The sequence below is a fragment of the Callithrix jacchus genome, chromosome 1 (genome assembly GCF_049354715.1).
Source record: "Callithrix jacchus isolate 240 chromosome 1, calJac240_pri, whole genome shotgun sequence".
Taxonomy (NCBI): Eukaryota; Metazoa; Chordata; class Mammalia; order Primates; family Cebidae; genus Callithrix; species Callithrix jacchus.
Window position 1 is genome coordinate 153,795,950 of NC_133502.1, and position 27,387 is coordinate 153,823,336.

At 39.5% G+C, this 27,387-nt stretch overlaps 1 protein-coding gene across 2 annotated transcripts in view; it reads left to right on the top strand.

Annotated features, from left to right (window-relative positions):
* Positions 1-27,236, top strand: part of SLC44A1 (solute carrier family 44 member 1) — a 189,483-nt gene extending 162,247 nt beyond the window's left edge. For both annotated transcript variants that reach the window (XM_017975217.5, XM_054258503.2), the window contains one exon: positions 25,694-27,236. In XM_017975217.5, coding sequence (XP_017830706.3) covers positions 25,694-25,708 — 15 coding nt within the window. In that variant the 3' untranslated portion in view covers positions 25,709-27,236. The remainder of the gene's footprint in view (positions 1-25,693) is intronic.
* Positions 27,237-27,387: the final 151 nt, after the last annotated feature.

The following is a 27,387-nucleotide window of genomic DNA, read 5'->3' on the forward strand; positions in this document are numbered from 1 at the left end:
TAAATCAAGTGTCTTAAATATGCTCAAAGACATAAAGAAAGTGAAGGACAAAGAACTAAAGAAAATCAGGAGAACAATGTTTTACCTAAAAGAAATATCAATAAAAAGATAGAAATAATTAAAAAGGGGAACTAAATAGAAATTCTGAAGTTGAAAATAACTGATATCAAAAAGTCACTAAGGGGGTTCAGTAGCAGATTTGAGCAGACAGAAGAAAGAATCACTGAATTTGAAGATAGATCAACTGAGATTATTCAGTCTGAGGAGCAGAAAAAGAAAAGAATGAAGAAAACTGAACAGAGCCTAAGAAAGCTGTGGGATACCATCAAGCATACCAACATATACATAATGGGCGTTCCAGAAAGAGAAGAGATAAAGAAAGGAGTAGAAAGAATATTTGAAGAAATATCTTTGTAAGGTCTGCGCTATTTTAAAAAAAAGAAGAAGAAGACTACTTGAAAAAATAATGGCTGAAAACTTCTCAAAAGTGATGAAAAACATGAATGCACAACTAAGAAGCTCAGCAAACTCCACATAAAATAAACCCAAAGAGATCCACACCAAAACAGATTATAACCAAATTGCTGACAAAGAAAAACAGAGAATATTGAATGCAGCAAGAGGGAAGTAACTCATCACATATAATGATTCTTAAAAAGATTATTCCCTGATTTATCAGAATCAGGGAATAATGTATAGTAACTGAGAGAAAAACAATTATTAATGAAGAATTCTTTAGCCAATGAAATTCTCCACCAAAACTGAAAGAAGGCCAGGTGCAGTGGCTCATGCCTGTAATCCCACTGTAACTCCAGCACTTGGGAGGCTGAGGCGGAGGATCACCTGAGGTCGGGAGTTCGAGACCAACCTGGCAAACATGGGGAAACCCTGTCTATACTAAGAATACAAAAATTAGCTGGTCAGGTGGCACATGCCCATAATCCCAGCTACTTCAGAGCCTGAAGCAGGAAAATCACTTGAACCTGGAAGGTGGAAGTTACAGTGAACTGAGATCATGCTATTGCACTCCAGCCTGGGCAACAGAGCAAGACTTTGCCTCCATTAATAATAATTTTCTATCTAAAATTGACATAAATAAGCAAAATCCATGAAGACAGAAAGCATATTCATAGTTATCAGGTACTGGGGAATATGGGGAATTCCTGCTAATTGGAAATAGGGTTTTCTTTTGGGGTGATGAAAATATCCTGAGGCTGGGTAAGATGGCTCACGCCTGTAATCTTTGGGAGACCGAGGTAGGTGGATCACCTGAGGTCAGGAGTTCAAGACCAGCCTGACCATCACGGTGAAACCCCATCATTTAAAAAAATAAAAATAAAAATAAAAAAGAAAATATTCTGGAACTATAGAGTGGTGATGGGTACAAAACTTTATGAATTTACTAAATGCCACTGAATTGTACACTTTAAAATGGGTTAAATGGTAAATTTTATGTTATATATGTTTTACCACAATAAAAATACATATAAAAAAGTCAGAATAGTTCAAAGAATTTTTATATATATTTTTCATCTACATTCTCTAAATGTTAGTATTTTAATGAATTTGCTTTATCTTTTTCTCCTCATTTCCACTCAATCTAGCTTTCTGCCCTTCTCCTTCCTCCTCCCCTGCTCCCCTTTCCTACCTCTTCCTCCCTCTCTCTTGCTCTGTCTCCATTTCTCTCTGTCTCCATCCCTCTTGGTCTCTTGGTGTCTCTCTGTCTCTCTCCCCCTGTGTGTGTGTGTGTGTGTGCACGTGCACGCAGACCTTCTTTAAAGTTTAATGTTGTCCCACTAATGTTCTTTATGGAAAATTTTTTTTCTGGCCAACAATCCAATCTGGGATCACATATTGAATTTCATTTTTATGTCTCTTTAATCTCTTTTAACTTGGAGCAGTTGCATAGTTTTTTTGTCGTTCAGGACCTTGATATATTTGAAGAGTCAGGCCATTTATTTTTCAGAATGACCTTCAATTTAGGTTTGTCTAAAGTTTCCTCATGATCAGATCCAGGGTATGCATTTTTGGCAGGAATACCATGGAAGGCATACTGTGTCCTTCTCAGTGCATTGTACCAGGAGACACATGATCTCATTTGTCCCATTACTGTGATGCTGACTTTGATCATTTGGGTAAGGTGGATCTTCCTGGTCTCTCCAATGTAAATGTACTGTTTCTCCCTTTGTAATTAATAAGTATCTTGTGGAGAAATATTTTGAGACTATGAAAAATTCCTGTTTCTCATCAACTTTTCATATATCTATTCACATTCTTCTCTGAAACAGCAAATACTGTTGTTTTCACATAATGGTGATTTTCTAATTTCATCATTCTTCCTATATTTATTAGCTGGTGTTCTACTGTAAGAAAAACCTTTCTCTTCCCTCCCACTTATTCATCAAATAAATATTTATTCATCAAATAAATATATGTCAAATAAATTTTTACTCATCAAATACATATTTATTTGTCTAATAAATACTGATTGTTCATCAAATAACTAAATATCAAATCCAAAATTGTTACTTTTTTCTGTTATCCTCATTTATTTTTGTGCCCACATTGTCTCAGATTTAGCCAGTAAGAGCCCATTCAAGCTGGCTCCTGTACTTTTGATCTGTCCCTGTCATTCTTCGAGTACTTCCTTGTTTACTGACACAAGCAGATGTTCCAGGCTCATCTTGTGCTTTCCTCGTCTCAACTCTGTAATCAGCCAAGTCTTCAAGCGAGCCCTGGTTCCTTTTAATGGAAACTCGTATTTGGAAACCAAGGTCTGGGCACAATATGTGCTCTTTGTGATAGCTATTCTGTAATAGCGACCACATAGTATACAGCAGGAGAAACAAAATGACTCTGCATTACTTTTTATAGGTCCATCCATACCTGGAATATAAACGAATGGGAGTGTTTTCAGACAAGCCTAGAGAAGATATCTACTGGGAAAGGAGATACCTTGGGGTAGAGAAAGGGAAAAGCAATGATTACCATATTCAAGTATTTAAAGGGATGTCCTCGAAGAAAATGGTGTCTATAGTCATGTCCTGAACCCCAAAGGGTTCTAATGGTTGGAAAAACAGGATTCTGTTTTATCAGTAATTAACATGTGTTAATCACCGATTACTATCAGACTGCGACAGTGAGTGCTGATTGCCCTGCTATTGATCTTCTGCCCATCTTCCTCATGAATATACCCAGATATCGTTCTGGTTAGCAAAATACCATACTAAAATACTCACCTTTCCATACTTCCCTGAAGCTTGAAGTGGCCATGTGACATAGCTTTAGTCAATGAGATATAAGCTGAAGAATAATGACGATTTCCAAGAAAATTTTGCCTTCCCAGTATAGGTGTTGCCCATCCTCCTGGTTTTCCCCTTCTCTGGCCTGTCTGGAATGCAGATATGGTACTACTTGGAGGAACAGAAGACATCTTACAAACATGAACAAAACCGCAGACCAAAGATGGCAGAACCAAAAGATAGAAGGAGCCTGGTTCCCAGAATGCATTCTCATATGATTTCTCCACACGCGGGCTTGCTGTCTTTTGGGCTTACTGTTACATGAGAAGAATGGATCTCTTTCCTGTTTAAGCCACTATGACAGGTTTCTGTTAAATGCAGCTGAGATACAGTCCTAACTCAGGCACTGTGCTAAGTCCTAGGAGGGGAAAGGCCACCTAGTGAGGTCACTGGAGTTTCCTGCTTATCAGACAGAATGTGAGGAAGACTTCCAAAAAACTGAAACAGTACCAAGATGGACTTAGCTCCAGGAGGAGACGTGATCCCCCTGACTACAAAGGAATGTGTGTAGAGGTACTTTTGCAGCTGGGATGTTATAAAGCAGTATTGAGCACAGAGTAAAAGGCTAATTCAGTGACTCTTTCTTTCTTTCTTTCTTTCTTTCTTTCTTTCTTTCTTTCTTTCTTTCTTTCTTTCCTTCCTTCCTTCCTTCCTTCCTTCCTTCCTTCCTTCCTTCCTTCTTTCTTTTCTTTCCTTTCCTTTCCTTTCCTTTTCTCTTTCTTTCTTTCTTTCTTTCTTTCTTTCTTTCTTTCTTTCTTTCTTTCTTTCGACAGAATCTTGCTCTATTGCTAAGCTGAAGTGAAGTGGCGCGATCCTGGTTCACTGTAACTTCCATTTTCCAGTTTCAAGCACTTCTCCTGCCTCAGCCTCCCAAGTAGCTGGGACTTCAGGCACGCACCACCACACCCGGCTGATTTTTGTATTGTTAGTAGAGACAGGGTTTCGCCATGTTGGCCAGGATGGTCTTGATCTCTTAACCTTGTGATTTGCCCGCCTCAGCCTCCCAGAGTGCTAAGATTACAGGCGTGAGCCACTGTGCCTGGCCTCACTGACTCTCAGAGTCTATTCTAGTGCAAAATTTTTTCTAAGGGTCAGAAAGTTAAAAAAAAAAAAAAAGGTGAACTCAGGGCATGCTGTTTTCGCTGGACAGTTAGTGTTTTTTATCTGTAGTCTGCATTTGGATACACGATTTTCTTTAAAGTTTCTAAGAACACACGCTCCCTCAACACCCCTTGGGTAAATATATTACAGCAATTTTCAGTTTCTAATGAAACATTTGTTTGTGTTTTATTTGTAGCAATCTAATTTATCCCTTTTTTTGCTAAAATTTTTATTTATCTTGGATTTACAATGTTAATATTGCAGTAAAACAGCATTTTTGAGTTTTAGATACTAATGGATTTATTATTTTTATCTGTGTTTAAAGTCATAGTAGTCTGGGCACCGTGGTGCACACCTGTAGTGCCAGCTACTCAAAAGGCTATGGCAGGAAGATCTCTGGAGCCCAGGAGTTCTGGGCTGTAGTTCACGATGATCACACCTGTGAGTAGCCACTGCACGAATGTTTATGTCCTATAAACTAACTAGTAGGGATCAATTTGTTGGCAGAGTTTCTATAAATATATGAATGCTCTTGGTGAGAAGAGATTTTTTTTTTTTTTCTCTCGGGATGGAAGTCAGTTTCTCTGGTGGGATACTCACCTGTGAAACATAAGAAAGGAAAAGTCAAGACTTTACTGGATTCTGTGGTTAATCTCAAGCCTGAGGTAGGAAGACAGACTGCACAACTTTGTGAAAGTACCCAGTGGTAACTGGCAAGTTATTAAGGGAACAATAGATGTTTGTTGAGTGAATCGACAAATGAATCTTTTGGCAGGCTGATTGTTTCTGAGTCGAAGCTATGAGATGATTTTGCACTGTCCACATAGGATGGAAATCAGTGTTTCTCAAAATACATCACTGTAGGGGGTGCCAGGAAGGGAAAAAGGCAGTGTTTAAAACAGAAATTACTCAGGGTTTCACTTCAGACCTGCTGAATCAGAATCACCACAGCCGGCAGAACGAAATCTGTGTTTTAACACACCCTAACCCAATCCAGAGGATTCTGCTGCATAATGAACTCTGAGAACTATGGACACACATGCTATTCCAACTGAAGTTTCCACGGAGGGATGGAACCTTAGAGGGAGGCAAGAGTTCCAGCTGGAGCAAGATTTTGGGGTGGTTGTCCTTGAGAAGGTAGCCATAGTATATGTGCTTGTCTCTAGCGACACCCGCTGGTTGAGAGTGACAATTAACAAACGTAACCCCTGAAATGACACAGGTGTTTTCTCTAAGGGGCCTCCAATATTAAAGGCATTAGTATTTACATTCTAAAAGTGGTAATTAATATACCCAAAGCCCCAGGTATGGGACACCAACTTTTATATGTGTATCCTCTTTTCAGTGGTTTTCAGGTGGAAGCAATATATACAAGAATATTGTCCTTCGATTATCTTACACATTTCTTAGAATGAATGTTCCTGTGTCATGTTCATTTGGAACAAGGCCAAGTTTTGAATAACTTCTGAAAGAATTTACTGAACTTTTTTATTTTTTAGACAGAGTCTTGTCACCCAGGCTGGAGTGCAGTGGCATGATCTTAGTTCACTGCAACCTCCACCTCCTGGGTTCAGGTGATTCTCCTGTCTCAGCCTCCCTAGTAGCTGGGGCTACAGGTGCCTGCCACCACGCCCAGCTAATTTTTGTATTTTTAGTAGAGGCGGGGTTTCACCATGTTGATCAGGTTGATCTCGAACCCCTGACCTCAAATGATCCACCCACCTCAGCCTCCCAAAGTACTGGGATTATAGGCGTGAGGCCACCACACCCAGCCAACTGAACTTTTTGACTAGGGAATTTGTTCACTGTGATTGTTTTATGGAAATAAGAAGAAGATAATTTTTATCTGATGTCGAAGACTCCAGGCAAGATAAAGAAAAAAAGTACCATGATATCGTAGAGAAAAATTGGTTCCTTTACTTCGCTGAGCACTTACTATATGCCAGTCTTCCTCTCAGGGAGCTCACAGTTGATAGGTGGAGAGGAGATAGGTGTGGTCAGTGTAGCAATGGATGTGTGTATAATGTGTCAAAGCAGTTGGTGGGGGCGACAATTCATTCTACTGGGGTGGGGTCAAGGAATAAGTTGAGGCCTGGGGAAAAAGTGTGTTCTTCCAAATTCTGCACAGACACACCAGATCTGAAGTTCCCAGAAGAGAGACTGGCTTGTGCTAAGGCATACAGGTGTGAAATAGCAATTGCAGCGTATGCACTTGGAAAGCAGTAACCTCCAAATGATGGGTTCTTATAAAGTGTGAGGCTGGAAATGATAAGAGATGAGGCCAAGGAGTCAGGCCAGGTCTCACTCACCTTCCAAGAAAGTTAGATTTTATCCTGTAGGTGGTGAATAACCGCAGAATAGTTTAAATTTAAGATCTGCTTTTTATCAGGTTGCTTATCCCACTGGAATATCAATGCACAAAGTATAGAACCTCCTATTTATCTTGACAGTGGTCAAAACTGAGTCAAAAGACCTAAGATTATATCTATTAATTGAGAATTTTTTGCAGATTAAACACAAAAAGTCCCAGTCCCTTTGGAAAGTCTCTTAGTATTCTGGTAATTACATTTGACCTGTGTGGTGTAAAAGGTTTTTGTTTCAGTTTTGGTTTTAATGCAGATATTTAACAGAGCTGAGTTTCTGTGCCCTTTATGTCTGAGCTTCTGCACTGCCTCCTCTCCTTGTCCTAACAGGGACTCACACAGAATTCCCCTGACACAGATCCCAGAAAATCCCATTAGGTGTCTTTGCTGGGGCCAAACCCTGAGCACTAGTTCCTAGAACCTGAGGCGTGAAATAAACCAATTCATTGTTTTCTGCATCATTTTGCATGCTTTTAAAATAATAAGTATAATGGATATATTGTCATGTTGCCTTTCACAACGAGGTAAGATGCTCGCTTTGTGGTCATGCAGATGATCAGGACCTTCCCTCTCGGAAGATGGATAAAGAATCCCTTTGTTTCACCCTCCTCCCTCCTGCTTGGTCTTCGGCCTTACCATGCATGTCTTTATGTACTTATCATGGTCTGGTAGAAAAGCATGCTATTTGAAATCTGATGGATTTGACTTTAGTTCTTGCCTACCCCATCACCTTGGCAAGTCCCTTAACTTCTCCTCTTTATTTACCTGGCAAAAGGAGCTAACAATACTAATAATACCTTCTCTTGAGGAGTGAGTGAACAATGTTATTACATCCTGAAATCAGTGCCCAACACACAGCAGGTCCTTAATAAATGCCAGGTCCTTTCCATTCTTTTTCCATCTCCCCCTTGACTTCAGGGAGCCATCAGAAGGCAAGGAAGCAGCGGGCATGGTGGCTCACACCTGTAATCCTAGCTACTCAGGCGGCTGAGGCTGGAGGATCACTTGCAGCAGGAGCTTGAAACCAGCCTGGGCAACATAGCAAGACCTTATCCCTATAAAAAAAATTTTTTTTTTTAATTAGCCAGGTATGGTGGCATGTATCTTAGTCCTAGCTACTCAGAAGACTGAGGCAGGAGGTTTTCTTGAGCCCAGGAATTTGAGGTTACAGTGAATTATGATTGGACTACTACAGTCCGGCCCAGCCAACAGAATGAGACTGTCTCTAAAAATAATAATAAGAAGTAAATATGTTTTAAAAGACCGGGAAGCTCACAACCTTTGATTCAGACTGCAACAATAGTAACTGGCCATTAGAACACGTTGCTCTGTGCTGTTCTATGGGGCTTACCTCTGCAACAGGTTAATTAAATAAAAGCAATCTTTTTAGCTTACAGATTTTCTGTCTTGATGTCTTTGCAAAGATGTTAAGCTCTTTTGGGTATGGAGTCTGATAGTCATTAACCAGCCCCCACCCTTCCTACTCCCTTGTTATTCCAAGAGGACCTGGGTTCTGTCAATATTTGCTCACCACTAGACATGGGCCACACCCTGATGTGACCCCAAAGCCAGGCTTTCCTGGCCTATGGGTGAAGCTGCCCCAGTTGCACAGATAAGCAGCTTGTGCCGGACTGGTCTGGCCCCAAATCAGGAGAGGATCTCTTAGCCACTCATGCTGAATTGTGACTTTTTTATTGGCTGATATTGCCTAACAGACTGTGGTTTCTTGCTCATTGGCCAAATCAGCAGCCTAAAGGACCTTACTCTAAAAAATTTAGTCAAAAGTTAATCTTTGACTTAGACAGACAACTTTTTTGGGGACAAACTTCATTGCACATAGTTTGTTCTGTCTGTGCTCATCTACTCTTAATATAATATTTTGGATATGCGAAACTGTTGGCAGATTGTGACTGAACAAAATTTGGCAGTGAACTTGACAATCAAAATAGAGCCAAGTGACAAGTTTGAAAAAGACACAAAAGAAAAAGACTTACAAGCTGAAGAACACTAGCATTAGCATTGAGACATATGGTTTTTAAAAAAATGCGAGTTTGCAAAGCTGTTGCACAAAACAGCACCAATATAAATGCCTGCCCAAGGGCGACTGCAAGACAGAGCTGGTGCCTGATATGTGAAGATAATGATCCTGAAATATTACCCTGCTGTATTTGTACTTGAAGGATTTTAAAGTATGTTCAAAGCAAATTCTATCTGTGTTTAATAAGATCACAAGATAAGAAAGGGGATTGTGCCTTCATTGTAGTTTTACAAAAAGAGTATCTTTCAAGACATACACAAGACAGGAGAACCAGCCTTTGGAAAGACCATATGTTGCAATCTGGGAATTAGAAGGTTTGAATGTCTATACTCCGCGAAGCCTCTTACTTGCTTTGGAACTCCCAACTCACAGGTATAAGCAACTGTTAATTATTAATAGAAATTAATTTAGTAATTTCTACCATCTACCTAGTTCAGAAGTTCTCTTAGAAGGTGACGTGTTTCCATGCTGCCTGCTCTGATGGTTGGAGAGCAAAATCTGTTGCTTCCTAACTCCTATGCAGTGCTCCTTGCTCTGTCTTCTGGAACAGCAGGTGCCTGTGCTGTTCAGCAGCCCTTGGAGCATTTGCTTCGAGGTCTCTTTTGTCTGCCATTATTCAGAACAAATGCATGGTCTCCAATCCTCCCATCCCCCATCCAGGATCCTCTGACTCTGACGCAGGCAGAATGCACCCTGTTACCTTGCATCACCCCAAGGTTTTTGCAGGAACAGAGGAAAGAGGCCAAATATCCTATTTTACTTATTTTTAGAGTAGTAGAAAGAGCAAGGCAGTGAAAACACTTGATTAAATAAAAGTTAAAATCATTGGTAACTTTTATTATTTACAAAATGTTGGCATCCTATTGGGTATGGGAAATTAAAGTTACAAACACTTTCTCCCTTGTCCCGGAGACATGCGCGTTGGGGTATACGGGAGAGTCACAAAGACTCTTTTCCTTACTGCGAAACACGCATCCCTTTCAAATATATCTTTCTTCTTCTTTTTTTTCTTTTTTTGAGATGGAGTCTTGCTCTGTCGCCCAGGCTGAAGTGCAGTGGCTCTGGCTCACTGCAACCTCCGCCTCCCAGGTTCAAGCGACTCTCCTGCCTCAGCCCCCTGAGTAGCTGGGACTACAGGCACATGCCACCATGCCCAGCAAATTTTTATATTTTTAGTAGAGATGGGGTTTCACCATGTTGGTCAGGCTGGTCTCAAACTCCTGACTTCACGATCTGCCTGCTTCACTCTCCCAAATCTCCCAAAGTGCTGGAATTACAGGCATGAGCCTCTATGCCCAGCCTCTTTTTTTTCAAATTAAAAGAAGTGCCAGAAAGTTGAGCTGATTATGAGTCAGTGCCAAGTTTATCCAAAATGGATGGTCTAGATAGACGTGCTGTTGTGTCTCTTTGATGTCCTACTGAGTTAAGCACTGTCAGACTCCATTCAGAATGACAGATATATAGCATAATTTCGATAAATAGAAAACATTCAGAAAATGTTGAATAAACTAATATCCAGAGTTCCATCGGTTTAACCACATCATTTATTTTTAAAAGGCAGATGTTAAGCCTTTTAAAAATTATTTTACTTTAGAATTATTTAGTTTCCGTATAAAACAATATCTGGAAGTGGTTACTCTGGTTTTCAAATATATGGTCTGATAAATACAATGCATTAATACTTTGTGAAGTCGGTGTGCTGGAATGGCGTACATTGCTCCTGGAACAGCTATCATTTACTGGACACTTTTCCCCCTTTTACCTGGTAAGCAAGTTACTGTGCTAAGGGCTTTATAGGCACTATCTTTAAGTCCTTTTAAGAATCATGAGACGGGGGGTTGTTCCGATTTTAGAGTTGAGAACACAATGACTCAGAAACTTAAGTTATGTTATGGAGGTCAGAGAGTCTCTAGCAAGTCTTTTAAGTACGCGTTAGAGCCACAGTCATTAACAGAGTTCTGGATTACAGGAGTTTATATAATAACCCATATTCAGAGAATAGAGCAACAACACTCATAATCCAGTCTTACATTAGGTTCACAAGTCTTGAAGAATCTCCTTTCAATTCCTTCGGCACATTGGTGCATTGTCAGTATTTTTCAGCCTTGTGCAGGCCTAACTTTTCCAGTAACTTTGGACTTCTGGTAGAAGTCACTATAGTACTGTGCATACTCAAGGGTTTCACTGAGTGCCTGTTGAGAGAAGTGATATCGTTAGGTTGGACTCTCCTACCTGAGTTACAACAGTAAGGAAATCCACCGACTTCCTTTTTTCCTAAAGGTCAGAGTTACATCTAGCAACCTAGGTGCTCAAGCCAAGTAGTAGAAGTTTCCTCTCAAATCAACAGGGTGGAAGCTAGTTCTATACTGAACAAAAAGGAGCCCTCATGTTGCGGGACTCCTGCCGGGATTATGACCTTGGGTCTCCTGCTCCATCCTTGTCTATCAGCAGCCATGAGACAGATACCGGGATAGGACAGACCTGCCTCATATGCTGGAGAATTGCTGTGACCATTTGGTTAATTAGAGGACCAAATTTGCATTGTAAAATGGTACCCTCTAAATTACAATTCCCTGGGGGTAAAGCCTATTTTCAATGGTCTGGACGAAGTTAAACATTTTTTTCTTACAAACTCTCAGTGGCACCATCAACTTAAATAAAGAAGGAATTTTAGCTTATTTGTCTGGTGTCCAGAGTCAAACAAGTTTGTGGGTAGAATATCCAAGTCATTTGTATTCAAAACTCGAGTTCTCCATCACCCTTCCTTCTCCCCAGTCATCTCCTAACTCCTAACAAGGAACAGAGGTAGATTTATATCAGCCCTGTGTGGGACATAATAAGTACTTAATAAAGTTTAGTTATCAAGTGAACAAAGGAAAAGTGGGAGGGAAGGAAAGAGTGGGAGAGACTTAGAACCTGAGTGTTTGAAATCTAATGTTAATAGTGTGAGGAAAGAGCTCTTTTAAAAGTCATTTGGCAATGTGTATTAAAAATCTCAAAACTGGGCCAGACATGGTGGCTCACGCCTGTAATCTCAACACTGTGAGAGGCCAGGGCAGGTGGATCACCTGAGGTCAGGAGTTAAGAGACCAGCCTGGCCAACATGGCGAAATCCCACTCTACTAAAAATACAAAAATTAGCTGGCCGTAGTGGCACACGCCTGTAATCTCAGCTACTTGGGAGGCTGAGGCAGGGAGAATTGCTTGAACCCGGGAGGTGGAGGTTGCAGTGAGCCAAGATTGCCCCATTGCACTCCAGCCTGGGCAACAGAACAAGGCTCTGTCTCCAAAAAAAAAAAAAAAAAAAAAAAAAGAAGAATGTGCACATTCTTTACCCAGCAATTCTGTGTTTAGAAATTAAGGATATGTGGGCTGGGCCCAGTGGCTCACACCTGTAATCCCGGCACTTTGGGAAGCCAAAGAGGGTGGATCATGAGGTCAGGAGTTCAAGACCAGCCTGTCCAAGATGGTGAAACCCCGTCTCTTGGCACTTTGGGAAGCCAAAGTGGGTGAATCACAAGGTCAGGAGTTCAAGACCAGCCTGGCCAAGACTGTGAAACCCCGTCTCTACTAAAAATACAAAAATTACCTGGGCATGGTGGCACATGCCTGTAATTCCAGCTACTCAGGAGGCTGAGGCAGAGGAATCTCTTGAACCCAGAGGTGACATTTGCAGTGAGCTGAGATCGCACCACTGCACTCCAGCCTGGGCAACAGAGCAGGACTGTCTCAAAAAAAAAAAAAAGAAAGAAAGAAAGAAAGAAATTAAGGATATGTGAAAAGATTTTGCTGCAAATCAGACTATTGTTCCTTGTTATGAAATATTGCAGCCAACCTAAATATCCAACAAGAGAGAATCAAGTGAATGAATCATGATACATCTACACCCGTTCTTCTCCTAACCTTTCCTATCTCAGTAAATGGTAACACTGTTAAACCAGTTGTTCAAGGCTGATAACCTAGAATCATTAACTTTCCCTTTCTTTCGACCTGTCATTTCGAGTCTATCATTTTCCTAGATATACAAGGAGTCATCTTATACATGTATTAACTTAAGCGATCAGTAGGTGTCATCAAGCCTAAAAGCCAACGTATCAAGAAAATATGATTGCTTTTAAGGGTTTACTCACCATGGCTATAGAAGGAAACATTGTTCAAGTAACCAGGTAAGTGGGTGTTGATTCCAACATCATGGAAAATAAAATTAAATTAATTGAGAGCCATAGGGAAACCTGAACAAGGAAAAATGAAAAGTAATGATACAGGGCTGCAAACATGAAGCATATGTACCGTGTTCTACTTTATGGATAACTTAAGAGATTCTGATTAGATGCAATCAGTACAACCTTTAGATCCTGAATACCATGTCCCTGCTCTTGCCTGCCTCTCTCTGGTCCCCTTCCATGGGGCAAGGAGTCCACCATGGGACTAAGGGAACATGCCTACCCTAAGCCTAAGACCACTCTCCAGAAACCCGGGACCCTATAACTCCCTCCCAAGACAAGGCCTGTATGGGTCTCTTCTCCAGGTACTTCTTCCTAAGAATGGATACTGGCTGTGATTGTGGCAGGGGATGTGGCTGGAGCTTGCTCTTGTGGGCTCAGGTGTCCACAAGTAAGCGTGAACAGCCACTCCTAATGTGGGCTGGGGCGAGGAGTGGGAAGAGAATGGGAACAGGGTCTTCCATTTGTTCACCAATGTTAGTAGCCATCCTGAATGCAATGTTTACTGCTGACTAGTTGTACTAACTCTTTCACTCCCATATAGGATATGACTGCATTAGATCTCAAATTCAACTTTTATAGCTACAAAGGTGATAAACAGTGTTTTAAAAGATAAGCAAAAATAAGGAAGTTGGCAGGGTGCGGTGCCTCATGCCTGCAATGCAAGCACTTTGGGAAGCCAAGATGAGCACATCACTTGAGGTCAAGAGTTCGAGACCAGCCTGACCAACATGGTGAATACCTCTCTCTACTAAAAATACAAAAATTAGCTGGGCGTGGTTGCAGGTGCTAGAAACCACCACGAGTAGCAGTAATCCCAGCTACTCAAGAGGCTGAGGAAGGAGAATTGCTTGCACCTGGGAGGTGGAGGTTGCAGTGAGCCGAGACGGCACCACTGCCCTCCAGCCTGGGTGGCAGAGTGAGACTCTGTCAAAAGACAAAACAAAACTATATATTTGGGATCCTTGAGATGGAAAATTTCTCACTGGAAAGATGGTCACTAGGACTCGTACTCAGTGAGGCTGGGACAGACGAAGCTGGAGGCCTTCCACGCTATGCAAGGTGGTTTGCATTTTCAATCTGTGTAAGTAACATATCTGTTTTATATTTTAGAAAGTTTACTCTGCCTGTTCTACATAGGAGAATGAGTTGGGGCTCTGATGTAAGATGAAGGACTAGTTAGAGGAGTATTGCAGTCGTGCAAAGGAGACAATAGGGGCATATAGGAGAATATTTGTGTAACTTGGCCTTTCTGTCTATATAAACCATTTAAACTTCAAAATAAAATCTCTGGGCTATGTAATGCATCACTAATTCCACTAGGTGGTGATGGCATAGCTATGAAGCAACACTGGCGAATTTCCTGGGGTTACTCAGTGCACTACATTATTTCTAAGGTTATATTTTTCAATGTTTGCTCTTTGATTTACATTGACATTTACATTCCCTTTAAGTTCCAAGAATGTAATAAATGTAATATACTTTACAGTTCTTGTTTTAAAATTATAATTTCAATAACTCCCTTGACTAGGAGAATGTGAAGGTCTCTGTCCACCCCCTTTGGTTCCTATTTCTTTGCATTTACTTAAAAAAATAACAATCATAAAATAATGTCAATTGCCATTTCTTGAGCACCTTTTCTGAGTGAGTTATAATGCTGAATATTTATATACATTACCTCATTTACTCATGCAGAGTAGATGTAGTTCTTCTCATTTATAGACAAAAAAACAGAGACCAGGGAAGATTGGCGATTTGCCCAAAGTCACAATTATTATCTGCCAGAACCTGAATTCAAGCCCAGTCCCTTTAAACAAATTAGTAAGTGGACAAATTGGTAAACAAGCAAATAAATGAGTAAATAAACAAGATGATTATACCTAGATGAATTGAATAAATTGCTCATTATAGATAATAAAATATCAGTTACAACAAAGTTACAAATATAACCCAAAATATGCAAGTACGACAAAATAATGTTCTCATAACCCAAAGATAAAGATAAGATACCTATTAAATAACTTCTACTCTTTTTCCTCTTTCCTCCCTCCCTCCCTCCTTCCTTCCTCCCTTCCTTCCTTCCTTTTTCTTTTTCAAAACAAAATCTTGCTTTGTCACCCAGGCTGGAGTGGAGTGGTGCGATCATGGCTCCCTGCACCTTCCACCTCCCAGGCTCAAGCAATTCTCCCATCTCAGCCTCCCGAGTAGCTGGGACTACAGGCCCACCACGCTCGGTTAATTTTTTGTATTTTTAGTAGAGACAGTGTTTCACCGTGTTGGTAGGCTGGTCGTGAACTCTTGAGCTCAAGCGATCTGCTCGCCTTGGCCTCCCAAATGCTGGGATTACAGGTGTGAGCCACTGCACATGACCTATCTTCTCTTTCCCTTAACATATTAGAAATTCCCAATGGTATTAAAACTTCCTTGAAAGCAGGACTGATTCATAATATTCTTTCATTTGAACATACTATATTCTATTCAATAATTCTCTTATAATTGAACTTAGCAATTTCCTCTCAAAATTAAGGGTTTATTAATAATGCTATAATGATGATCTTTATATAGAAATTGTTTGTATCTCTGCCCATTTTGTTAAGGATACCTTCCTACAACTTAATTTATTGGATAAAAAGAAATTAACTTCTCAAACACTCTTGTTTGTGTTATTTTTTTTTAACCTGATGAGTAAAGGAACATATTTTCCTTTAAAAAGATGTAGCAAATATTCTCAGAAAAGAAAAACTATGCTGCATCCCTATAACCAGAATAACTACTTTTATAATTTTTGTGTATTTATTTCCTGTTCGATGTGTATTTATATATCTATATCTGTAATGATTATCCATATATACACCAATTTTCAGTTATGATAAAATATATATACATCTTGCCCTTGCTATTTAACATTATGTAAGGTTATATGTAGATATTTTCTATTTTTTATAGGTTTAGATATCAATATCTGAACACGCATAGATAATAAACATGTTTCATATCATTAAATATTGTTCAGAAATGTAATGTCTTTTTTTTATAGAGACAGAGGTCTGACTATGTTGCTCAGGCTGGTCTCAAACTGCTGGGCTCAAGGAATTCTCCTGCCTCAGCCTCCCAAAGTGCCGGGATTACAGGGGTAACCCTGCACCCAGACTCAGAAAAATGGTTTTTAATAGTGGAAGTACATTCCCTTATGTTAAACTTTTATTTACAATCTTTTTATTATAGAGATATCTTTGCCATCTGCTAATTCTTTCCTTAAGATAGACTTCTGGAAAGGGTATTACTACATCAAAAGGTGAAGGTACTCTATGAATGTTGATGCATATTGCCAAATTACCCTCCAAAAAGGCTCTACCAATTTACCTTTATACTGAAGTCTACGAATGTCACCAGTTTCCACATCTGGCAGATACTCATGTCATCATTCTCATCACCTTTAACAATCGTAACAGCAAAAGATGACAGTTTCTTGTTATTTTAATTTGCATTTTTTTCTTAGTGAACTAAATATCTTAAAGTAATTTATTAGTCCTTTATATTTTCTCTTCTGTAAATTCTCTATTCATGTCTTTTGCTATTTTGTTATTAAGATGTCACCATTTTTCTACTGTTGAATAAAAGATTTTTATATGTTAGGGATAATAGTGCTTTTTCAGTTATATTAGTAGCAATTCTTTCTCCTTCTTTGTAGTTTGTCTTTTAATTTTGTTAGTGATAATTTTACCCATAATCTATGATTTAAATTTTTGATAATTTCCTTAAGCCCCCAAATCAGTAAAATAATTGCCTATATTTTCTTCTATTTTTAAAAAATAATTTTATTTTATACATTAAGGAATAATTTATATTCTATTTTTAATGATTTTGTTTCTTTCACTTTTTATATTTATATACTAGCTAGAAATAATTTTGTTATATAATGTGGAGTAAGACATATTTGCTATGTAATTTATTCCTTCCTCCATTGACTTATGTGGATGTTTTGCCATACAGAGTAGATCTATAATATTCTATGAAGTATAGTTGTTCAGAGTTTAGACTCTGTGATCAATCATGTCTGGGTTCTGTTCTTAGCTCTGCTATCTTTTTGGTTCCGGGCAAGTTACTTAGCCCATTTAATTCTCAGTTTCCCCATCGGTAAAAGAGGAATTGTTGGGAGGATTCCATTATCTGGAGCATGTAGAACAGTCAGCATGGGCTGTGTTACCTAGGAAACATTCAGTACAGTATGCATTCGCTACTGGAATTATGACTATGATATCGACAAAGTTATTCATAACTTTAGTAAATTCTGATATTCTTGAATGATGCAGGAACACTCCAAACTTTTAATGAGTTACTTGGCATATGGTCAAAAAATAAAACAAAGCTGCATTCACATCTTCACAGTGAGCATTTGCTTGTCTCACTCCCAGGTAAGGGATACACTTCCACATCCACAGGGCACGCAGCTCATATCCTGCCTTAAAAGGAAGAACTGAAAGTACATAAAACCAGATTATCTCAAACGTTAGCGTGATGTAGGAGGAGGGCTTTTCTGTATTACTTTAATTTTCATTTGTTTTTGAAATGGAGTCTCACTCTGTTGCCCAGGCTGGAGTGCAGTGGCATGATCTCAGCTCACTGAGACTTCTGCCTCCTGAGTTCAAGCGATTCTCCTGCCTCAGCCTCCTGAATAGCTGGGATTACAGGCTTATGCCACCACGCCTGGCTAATTTTTGTATTTTTAGTAGTGATGGGGTTTTACCATGTTGGTCAGGTTGGTCTTGAACTCCTGACCTCATGATCCACCTGCCTTGGCCTCCCAAAGTGCTAGGATTACAAGCATGAGCCACTGCACCTGGTCTTGGTTTTGTTTTTGTTTTGAGACAGGATCTGGCTGTATCACCAGGCTTAAGTGCAGTGGCATGATCACAGCTCACCGCAACCTCCTCCTTCTGGGCTCAAGCCATCCTCCCACCTCAGCCTCCCGCGTAGCTGGGACTGCAATTGTGCACCACCATCCCTGACTAATTTTTGAATTTTTTGTAGAGACGAGGTTTTGCCATGTTGCTCAGGCTGATCTCAAACTCCTGGCTCAAGCAGTCCTCCCACCTTAGCCTCTCAAAGTGCTGGGATTATAGGCATGCACCACCACACCTGGACCTTCTGTATTACTTTAATTTTTGACAATAATTATGCATACTGAGGGGAAAACAATAAAGATGTACCCTTGGAAAAAATGCTTTCCTCAGCGAAGTTACAGACTAATCATCCAAGATTTAGAATTTATTGCAAATAGTAAAAACACTAACACTTCAATCTTCAAATACAGACACCTTTTAGGAACCATTTCAAGGTATGCCAAAATTTGGTATGATCTCAATTTTATTTAAATCTTCTTACATATTTCTTAATGCATGTGTATAACTTAATTATAGGGTGTAAAGTTACAAGTATAATTCTTTTTTTTTTTTTGAGATGGAGTTTCACTGTTGTTACCCAGGCTGGAGTGCAATGGCACAATGTCAGCTCACTGCAACCTCTGCCTCCTGGATTCAAGCGATTCTCCTGCCTCAGCTTCCTGAGTAGCTGGGACTACAGGCACATGCCATTATGCCCAGCTAATTTTTTTGTATTTTTAGTAGAGACGGGGTTTCACCATGTTGACCAGGATGGTCTCGATCTCTTGACCCTGTGATCCACCTGCCTCGGCCTCCCAAAGTGCTGGGATCATAGGTGTGAGCCACCGTGGCCGGCAAGTATAATTTTTTTGAGTCAAGGTCTCACTTTGTTGCTCATGCTGGAGTGCAGTGGCACAATCACGGCTCACCACAGCTTTGACACTTCCAGGCTCAAGTGATCCTCCTGCCTCAGCCCGCTGAGTGGTTGGGACTACAGGCATGTGCCTCCAATGCCCAGCTAATTTCTTAATTTTTGTCAGCTTCTTTCACTTAGCATGTTTTCAAGGTTCAATCCCTTTTTATCGCTGAGTACTGTTCTGTTGAGTGATATATTTTGTTCATTCATTTTTCAGTTGATGGATACTGAGGCTGGATTTGCACCTTTTTGCTATTCTGAATAATGCTGCTATGAACATTTGTGTACAAGTGCTGTGTGGACATATATTTTCAATTCTTCTGAGTATATACCTAGGAGTGGAATTTCCAGGTCATATGGTAACCCTGTATTTAACTTTTTGAGGAATGCCAAATTGATTTATGCAGCAGCTGCCCCATTTTACATTCCCACCAGCAGTGAGTGTATAAGGGTTCCAATTTTTCTACATCCTCAACGTGTAAGTTTCTATCTTTTTGATTATGGACATCCAGTGAGTGTGAAGTTGTATCTCAGTGTGGTTTTGTTTTTCTATTCCTTATGACTAATGATATTAAGCACCTTTTCATATATTCATTGGCTATTTGTATGTGTTCTCCAGAGAATTGTCTATTCAAGTCCTTTGCCCTTTTTAAAAATTGGATTGCCTTTTTGTTGTTGAGTGTGAATACTTTATACATTCCAGATATATACTAGACCCTTATCAGATATGTGATTCATACCTATGTTCTCCTACTCTATGAGTTATCTTTTTACTTCCTTATAGTATTCCTTGAAGTGAAAAGTTTTTAATTTTGATGAGCTCGAATTATGTATCTTTTCCTTGGTTGCTTGTTCTTTTGTTGTCACGACTCAGAAATCATTGTTAAATCCAAAGTCATAAATATTTAGCCTTAAATTTATCTTCTGAGAGTTGTACAGTTTTAGCTCATACATTTAGGTTATTGATCTATTTTGAATTAATTTTATATATGGCAAATATGGAGTATATGTAGGTGTATATGTATGATGTATTTGCAGGTGTCCAACTTTCTTCTTTCACATGTGGATATCTAGTTGTCTCATCACCCTTTGTTGAGCAACTATTCTTTTTGAAATGAATGGTCTTGATACCTCATCAATGTCCAAATCAATGGACCATGGACATATAGGTTTATTTCTAGATTTGCAATTCTATTCCATTGGTCTATAGGTCTTAGCTGAGCTTTTGATAAACACTGGCATAAGATGAATATATTTCATTCTCTAACTAGTACCTGGAGTATAGCTGAACACTGGTCCATGCTGCTTACCTGCCAGCTGGCATGAGTAAGAGATTGACAGCCTCCTCTGAGACATGAGGATTATAAGAAGGGCATGCACCTGAAAACAGTTTGCACCTCTGATCAACTCCAAGAGTCTCCAAGAGACAGACAAACAAGGTCCAAATTCCAGTCCACATAGCTTGGCTAAAATAATTTGAAGTCTAGTAATTTTTGGGCAGGTGTAATTCATACGCCATCTCAGCACCCTCAAATTCACCTGATAAATATTTATGGGGTTCTATTCTGTGCTGTGTACAACAAAGCAGCTTTAATTTGAGGACTTTTATTTCCTGGTATTCTTTCAACAAACTACTTAGAGCAAAGTTGCCAAAGACAGTAAGATAATTGTATGAAGTTATCTTTATTTATTTATTTATTTAGACAGGATCTCATTCTGGCACCCAGGCTGTAGTGCAGTGGTGCAGTCTTTGATCACTGCAGCCTCCACTGCAATTCTTGTGCCTCAGCTTTCCGAGTAACTGGGATTATAGGCATGCACCACCATGCCCAGCTAATTGTTGTACTTTTAGTAGAGATGGGATTTCACCATGTTGGCCAGGCTGATCTTGAACTCCTGACCTCAAATGATCTGCCCACCTCAGGCTCCCAAAGTGTTGGGATTACAGGCATGAGCCACTGTACCAGGCCTGAGGTTATTGTTACAGGCCAAAAACAGTTGAATGGTGGCTCTCATTTTTGAAAAGTTGATTTATAGCCCTTCTCTTTGTCAATAATTAGCTAGTAGACCAACTGTCTCTTCAAGCCACTCCTTGTTAAAGGCAATACAACCTTATCATTTGTGTATAATAGAATGCTTAGTCTTTCTGTTTTGCTTTGTTGAAGGTAGGGTGGTGAGATATCTGCAGGATTGCATTAAACTTATCCAAAATGATATTAGGTTGTTAACAAACAAGTTGTAAAGAAGGGAAGCAGAGACAATTATTCCCTGGGCCTGGAAGCTTCATTCTTCTGCTTTTAGGGACCAAAGCTTTGTTGCCATATGGTCTGCCATAACAACCCAAGACTGATCCCTTTCTTCCTGTTTACTAGTGCCAGAGATCCTAGAATAGCAAGGCGTAGTTTGTGTCTGGTAATGTTTAATCTTGATGACAGCTGGAACAAGAAACATAACCCTGAACCCTGGAACAAAGATGGTTTTCTGCTTGGTGCAAGTTCTCTTGCACTGTATTACAGGAAGCTCAGAAAGACAGCCAGACTTCTAAATTACATTATTCCCTTTTAAGTTGCTAAAATTGAGGCTGAGGCAGGAGAGTCGTTTGAGGCTTCCATTTGACACGGTAAGAATTAAGAACTTCAGTTCATCGAAAGACACTGTTAAAAGAGAGAGAAGGCAAGCCACAGACTTGAAAAGGATATTTGTGAAATACATATTTGGTAAAGGATTTCAAATTAAAATTTATAAAAACAACTTTTACAAATCAGTAAGAAAAAGACAGGCAACCCAAATGGATACAACATTTAAATGAGTACCTCCCAAAAGAGGACAGCCCTACTCTGTGCAGTCAGGCAGCCTTCTCATCCTGAGCAGACACAGAGGTATTCTCTGAAGAGGTTAAAACAGGACTTGCAAGGGGAAAGGGGAGGAGCATCTAAAACAGAGGTATCATGCTAAGTCAGGGGGATTAAGACCCCCACCCCAACTTCTAGAATTCTCACAACCAGGTCTTTACCCACCAAGCAGGAAACTGAAAGATTATTTTCCAGGGAATCTGACCAGCCCAAAGGAAAATGCCTAGGTGCTCACACAGGGGGTTCTCCAGCTAGAGGGCCCAGTCAAGTCACTATACAGTGAAGCATTTCAATGACAAAATCTACCCACGAATAAAAACTTCAAATTAGTTTTAGTGCTACTTTCTTCAATAAGAATTACCAGACCCTTGGGGCAAGTCTCTACCATGAAAGACAGAGATCAAAACAAAGAGAAAGACAACAATGACAAAGCAACTTAGCACAAACAGACTATAAGGTAAAGGAAAACTGTAAACTACTAAACTCAGATCATAGAAAAGATTGTACTCCAGAAAATAGTTTGCTATTTAGGCCAGTGGGGTGGCTCATGCCTGTAACCCCAGCACTTTGGGAGGCCAAGGCAGGCAGATCTTTTAAGGTCAGGAGTTAGAGACCAGTTTAGCCAACATGGTGAAACCCTGTCCCTATTAAATAAATACAAAAATTAGATGGGCATGGTGGTGCATGCCTACAATCCCAGCTACTTGGGAGACTGAGGCAGGAGAGTAGTTTGAACCCCAGGAGACAGAGGTTACAGTTAGCTGAGATCACGCCACAGCACTCTAGCCTGGGTGACAGAGAGAGACTCTGCCTAAAAAAAAGAAAAAGAAAAGGAAAAGAAAATAGTTTGCTATTTAAAAGAGGAAGGTTCAGAGAACAAAAAAATTTTAAATAGAAAAAAGTGTAAAATCATAGAAGGGTTGAAAGATGAATTTGAGGAAGTCTCTGAGAAAGTAGGGCAAAAATAAGATGGAAAAGATAAAAGTAGAGATTCATTCCAGGGGATCCAACATCCACATAACAATTTCTTTATACCATACATAGATAGAAGGAAAACTTGTTTGAACCAGCTAATTAGATGTAGTCTTGGACTTGAAGTTGGAGAAGGGTCTTCTGGGCTTTCAAGGGATCTGACACAAAGAGAAAATTCAGGAAGCCATGAATTGAATCTTCTGATCACTCGTTGGAATGAGCTAGTTTATGCTGCAAGTTTTCATGTTCAAGGGTAGTAGGAAAGATACATCATCCAAGTGTAATGAAATCACATTTAATCAGACAGTATACTTCAGTCTTAAGGGTTGCATTTGTTTGTTTTTTTTTAAAGAAAGAAAGAAAGAAAAAGGAATGAAGGAGAGGAAGAAAGAGGAAGAGAAAGAGAACGGGAGTGTTGCTTTATTCTAAAAATGGGTATTGAAAACCTCTTTTAGCATTTGGCTTTTAAAATAATATTTTAAAATTTAAAAATAGGAAGAGATCCAGGTGCAGTGACTCATGCCTATAATCCCAGCACTTTGGGATGCCAAGGTAGGTGGACTGCTTGAGCCCAGGAGTTTAAGACCAGCCTAGACAACATAGTGAAATCCTATGTCTAGAAAAAATACAAAAAAAGTAACCACTTGTAGTGCAGGCCTGTAGTCTCAGCTACTCAGAAGGCTGAGGTGGGAGGATCGATTGAGCCTGGGAGGTCCAGGCTGCAATGAGCCGGTATCGTGCCACTGCAGCGCAGCCTAGGCAACAAAGCAGGACCCTGTTTCAAAAAAAAGCATGAACAAAAAAAAAAGGAGGAAAGCTGAATGTAATGTAGTCTCCTGGATAGGATTGTAGAACTGAAAAGGACATCAGGGAAAAATTAATGAAATCTGAATAAAGTATGAAGTTTAACAAATAGCTGTGTACCAGTGTTGGTTCACTAGTTGTGACAAATGTGTCATAGTAATATAAGATGTTAGCAATAGGGGAAACAGCATGAGGTCGATGGGAACTCCGTATTATCTTTGCAACTTTTCTGTAAACCTAAAACTATTCTAAAATTAAAAAGTTTATTTAAATAGAAAAATAGGAGGAAAGAATTTTTACCTTAACATCAGACAAATCACAACTTTGGCATAAGCCTAGTCACTAGGCCACATGACCATAACCAAGCAAGAGTCAATCAGATGTCAGCCTAATAATAGGTCCTGTTATCTTCAGTAAAGGGAAAAAAATCACGAAAGTTGAAACTGCAAGTCAAAGTATGTAAAATCATAAAAATGGAGTGGCATGGAATTCCTATAGTCCCACTTACCAAGGAGGCTGAAGTGGGGGGATTGCTTGAGGCCAGGAGTTTGAGGTTACAGTGAGCTATGATCCTGCAACGGCACTCCAGCCTGAATGGCAGAGCAAGACCTTGTCACAAATAAATAAAATAATTAATTAATTAAAGAAAATGAAACTGATAAGACAGCAAAGTTTAGATGAGGTGTTGAGGAAGATAGGAAGCCATTGCCAATTTCTTGAGTGAGAAACTAGCGTGGTGAAAGCAATGATTTAGGGATTTATTCTATCGGCAACCTGCCAAATGGGTTGAAGCTGGGAAAAATCCAGGGCAGGGGGGGAACAGCAATAACTGGCATGTACTAAAATCTCAAAACTAAAACCCCAAAATGAAATTTTAGGTAAGGGTCTCAAGCAATGTTATTCTTAGTGCCATACGTGATCTGTTTTAAGCACCTGGAGACAAGCAGAGTCTATTGTGGAGACAGATGTATCAGATCTTAACCTGACTTTTGTTAGATATCTGAATCATAGAACTATTTCATACCCCCTTGTTCCAAGTTTAAGCTCTCCTGGCATCTTGTGGTTGGGACTGTATCTTGTTACTTCTGCTTGTCCTGCAGTGGCTCTGGGATTGTTAGATAATTAAACTGAGCCTGCCCTTATTTTTAATTTTTAACCCATCCTAATGGGGCTTTGTATTTGGAAATGATTTTAAACCTAAAGAAAAGCTGCAAGAATAAGAATGGTGCGTAGAACACCATGCTATGTGTTGTTACACCTTTGTTAAACATGTATTTTACCCCATATGCTCATCCATTCTCTATCTAGATCTCTCTAGATATATCTATTGAGATCCAGAGAGGTATCTAGATAAGTAGATAGATAAATTGATATAGGTGTATATATAGAGACTATTAGGTCCATACTCTCTCTCTCTCTCTCTCTATATATATATATATATGTGTGTGCGCATATCTATTAAGTATATAGTATATACCTAATACTTCTGGATCATTTGAGAATAATGTTCATATGTCATTTCCCTTTAGTCCTAAATACTTCAATGTGTATTTCCTAGAAATAAGAATATCCATTTAAAGAACCACATTATACTTCTTTTCTTCAGTTTGTTTACTTTGTCACTATTTCTGGAATTGTACCAAACTATGAGAACATCCATTATCCTGGTCTGACCTGACCCACTGCTAACTGAATTACAGAAGTGAAAAATTCAAAATTTCATTTGCATTCGGGTTTTGGTCTTTGAGAGTATCATAGAATCAAATTTTGCAGATTAGATTTGAATTTGACTCATCATGGGTTTGTTTTTTTCAGTTCAGCTATCCTAAGAACCTCTTTGTGAAAGAAAATACTAATACCAATCATGGCAAACACTAATCTAGTCTTCCTCGATACGTGTCAGTGTTCTAAGTACATTGTATTTACCAATGCATTTAATCCTTACAACAACCTTCAGGAAATCATAATTATCTCCATTTTAGACATGGAGAAATGTAAGAAGTTAGATAACATGAGCATGAATACACAGTTGATAAGGGGATCTCTCAGATATCTGTTTAAATTTGTTAATCTGTGTGTGTGTGTGTGTGTGTGTGTGTGTGTGTGTGTAGCCTTCTTACGTTTCATAATGTTTTCTTTAAAGACGATCCCAAACTATTTCTAGTTATTGATTACTTCTCATTGTGTCATGTTCCCCTAGGACACAAGCATTCATTTTCTTGATGTGTTGATTTTTCAGCTGAAGAAAAGGTAACTGGTCTCATGAGCCCGGAACAATGAACTCAGAGGAGGTTGTTTACATGAAGTTCTCCCACTCACCAGCTGTTGAGAGTCTGTGATTATGAAGAGCAGGATCTTATTACTTCAATGAAAGCATGTAAGGAGGTTCCCAAACCACCAACAGCCAAGTGGATTGGTACAGTGCGGCTGTCTAATAAATAATCAAAAGCATTTGATAGAAATCTGTCTTGCAGCACTGCCTTCACATTTAATGTTGCTTTCTCTTCTAGCCTTGGGTATGTTTAAATGATCCCCTTTTCTCACTCCAGTGCCAATACTGGCCTGAGGCTAGATCCACAGTGAAATTCTTGTTCAGGCTGGGTCTGTCCACTTTGGCTTTGCTATTTATAGAGCCAATGTGGGTTAATAACTACTATTTATTGAGTGCCTGCTCCATGCCAAGCATTAGGCTGGGAGCTTTACATACATTTAATCCTCGCAATAGCCCTGTAAGGTTGCACCTATTATCTCCACTTTGCCCATGAAGAAATGGAAACTCAGAGAGTTTATGTGCTACATATAAGATCACAGAGTTGCCAGAGTCAGGATTCAAATCTAGATCTAACTCCAAAGCCCTCAACACTTACACTGTTTTGCTTATCAATGCTCCAGAGATAATTACCCCAACCCCTTATCAATGGTATACTTCCTCTCATGATGGTGGTGTATGTGTATGGGAAGTGTCTGAGATGGAGGACCAGGAGTCTTTAGAGGTAGAGAAGGATCACAGAATTATCTTATAAAAAAACCCCACCATATTCTTTGAGACCAGCAGTTGATAAAATATGGCCCCCAGCTATTTTAGTAAATAAAGTTTTATTGGGAACACAGCCACACACAGTCCTTCATGTCTGTGGCTGCTTTTGCTCTACAGTGATTGAGCTGCATAGTTGTGACAGATTCCATCTGGCCCCTAAAATTTAAAATGTTGACTGTTTGGCCCTTTAAGAAAAAGTGTGCCAACCTCTGTTTTAGATGACTTTGGAAGAAAGTCAACCATCTTCATTCAGGTCAATTTATTATTTTTCCATTTGATTGAAAAAGTACCTAAAGAGTTATAATGCTAAGATAATTACTGCATTCTGATGGTGGTGGTGGTGATGGAGTGGGGGTTGAGGGGCTGTAGGGATCTAACCAGGAAAGGGAAGGGGCAAGGTTAGGAGAGGTCTGGGCCCCTGGATCTGCAGTCAACTCCTTACCCCAGACTCCTCCCATTCACGTCCTTCCTATTTCTCCTGCCAAATCAAATGTCCTAAAATAACTCATTGCTCATAAACATGCAAGTGGCTTCCCCCACACAACACGCTCAAAACCCAACACCTTGGCCTGGAATTCAGAGACCATTACAGTTTGGCCCCTACTAATCTCTCCACCCTGTTTTTCCCTTTTCACTTTTTTTAATCATGAGGAAATCATGCCAAATTTGCATTTATATACCAAAGCCAATTTTCTTGTCTTTGATTCACTTTTATGTAGCAGAAAAATAAACATATACGACTTTTGGTGTTTGTCTTAGTCCTTTCTGGTGGCTGTAACAAAATACCACATACTGCATGGCTTACAAACAACAGAAATTTATTTCTCACCAGTCCAGAGGCTGGGAAGTTTGATATTAAGGTGCTGGCAGATTCAGTGTTTTGTGAAGGCCTGCCT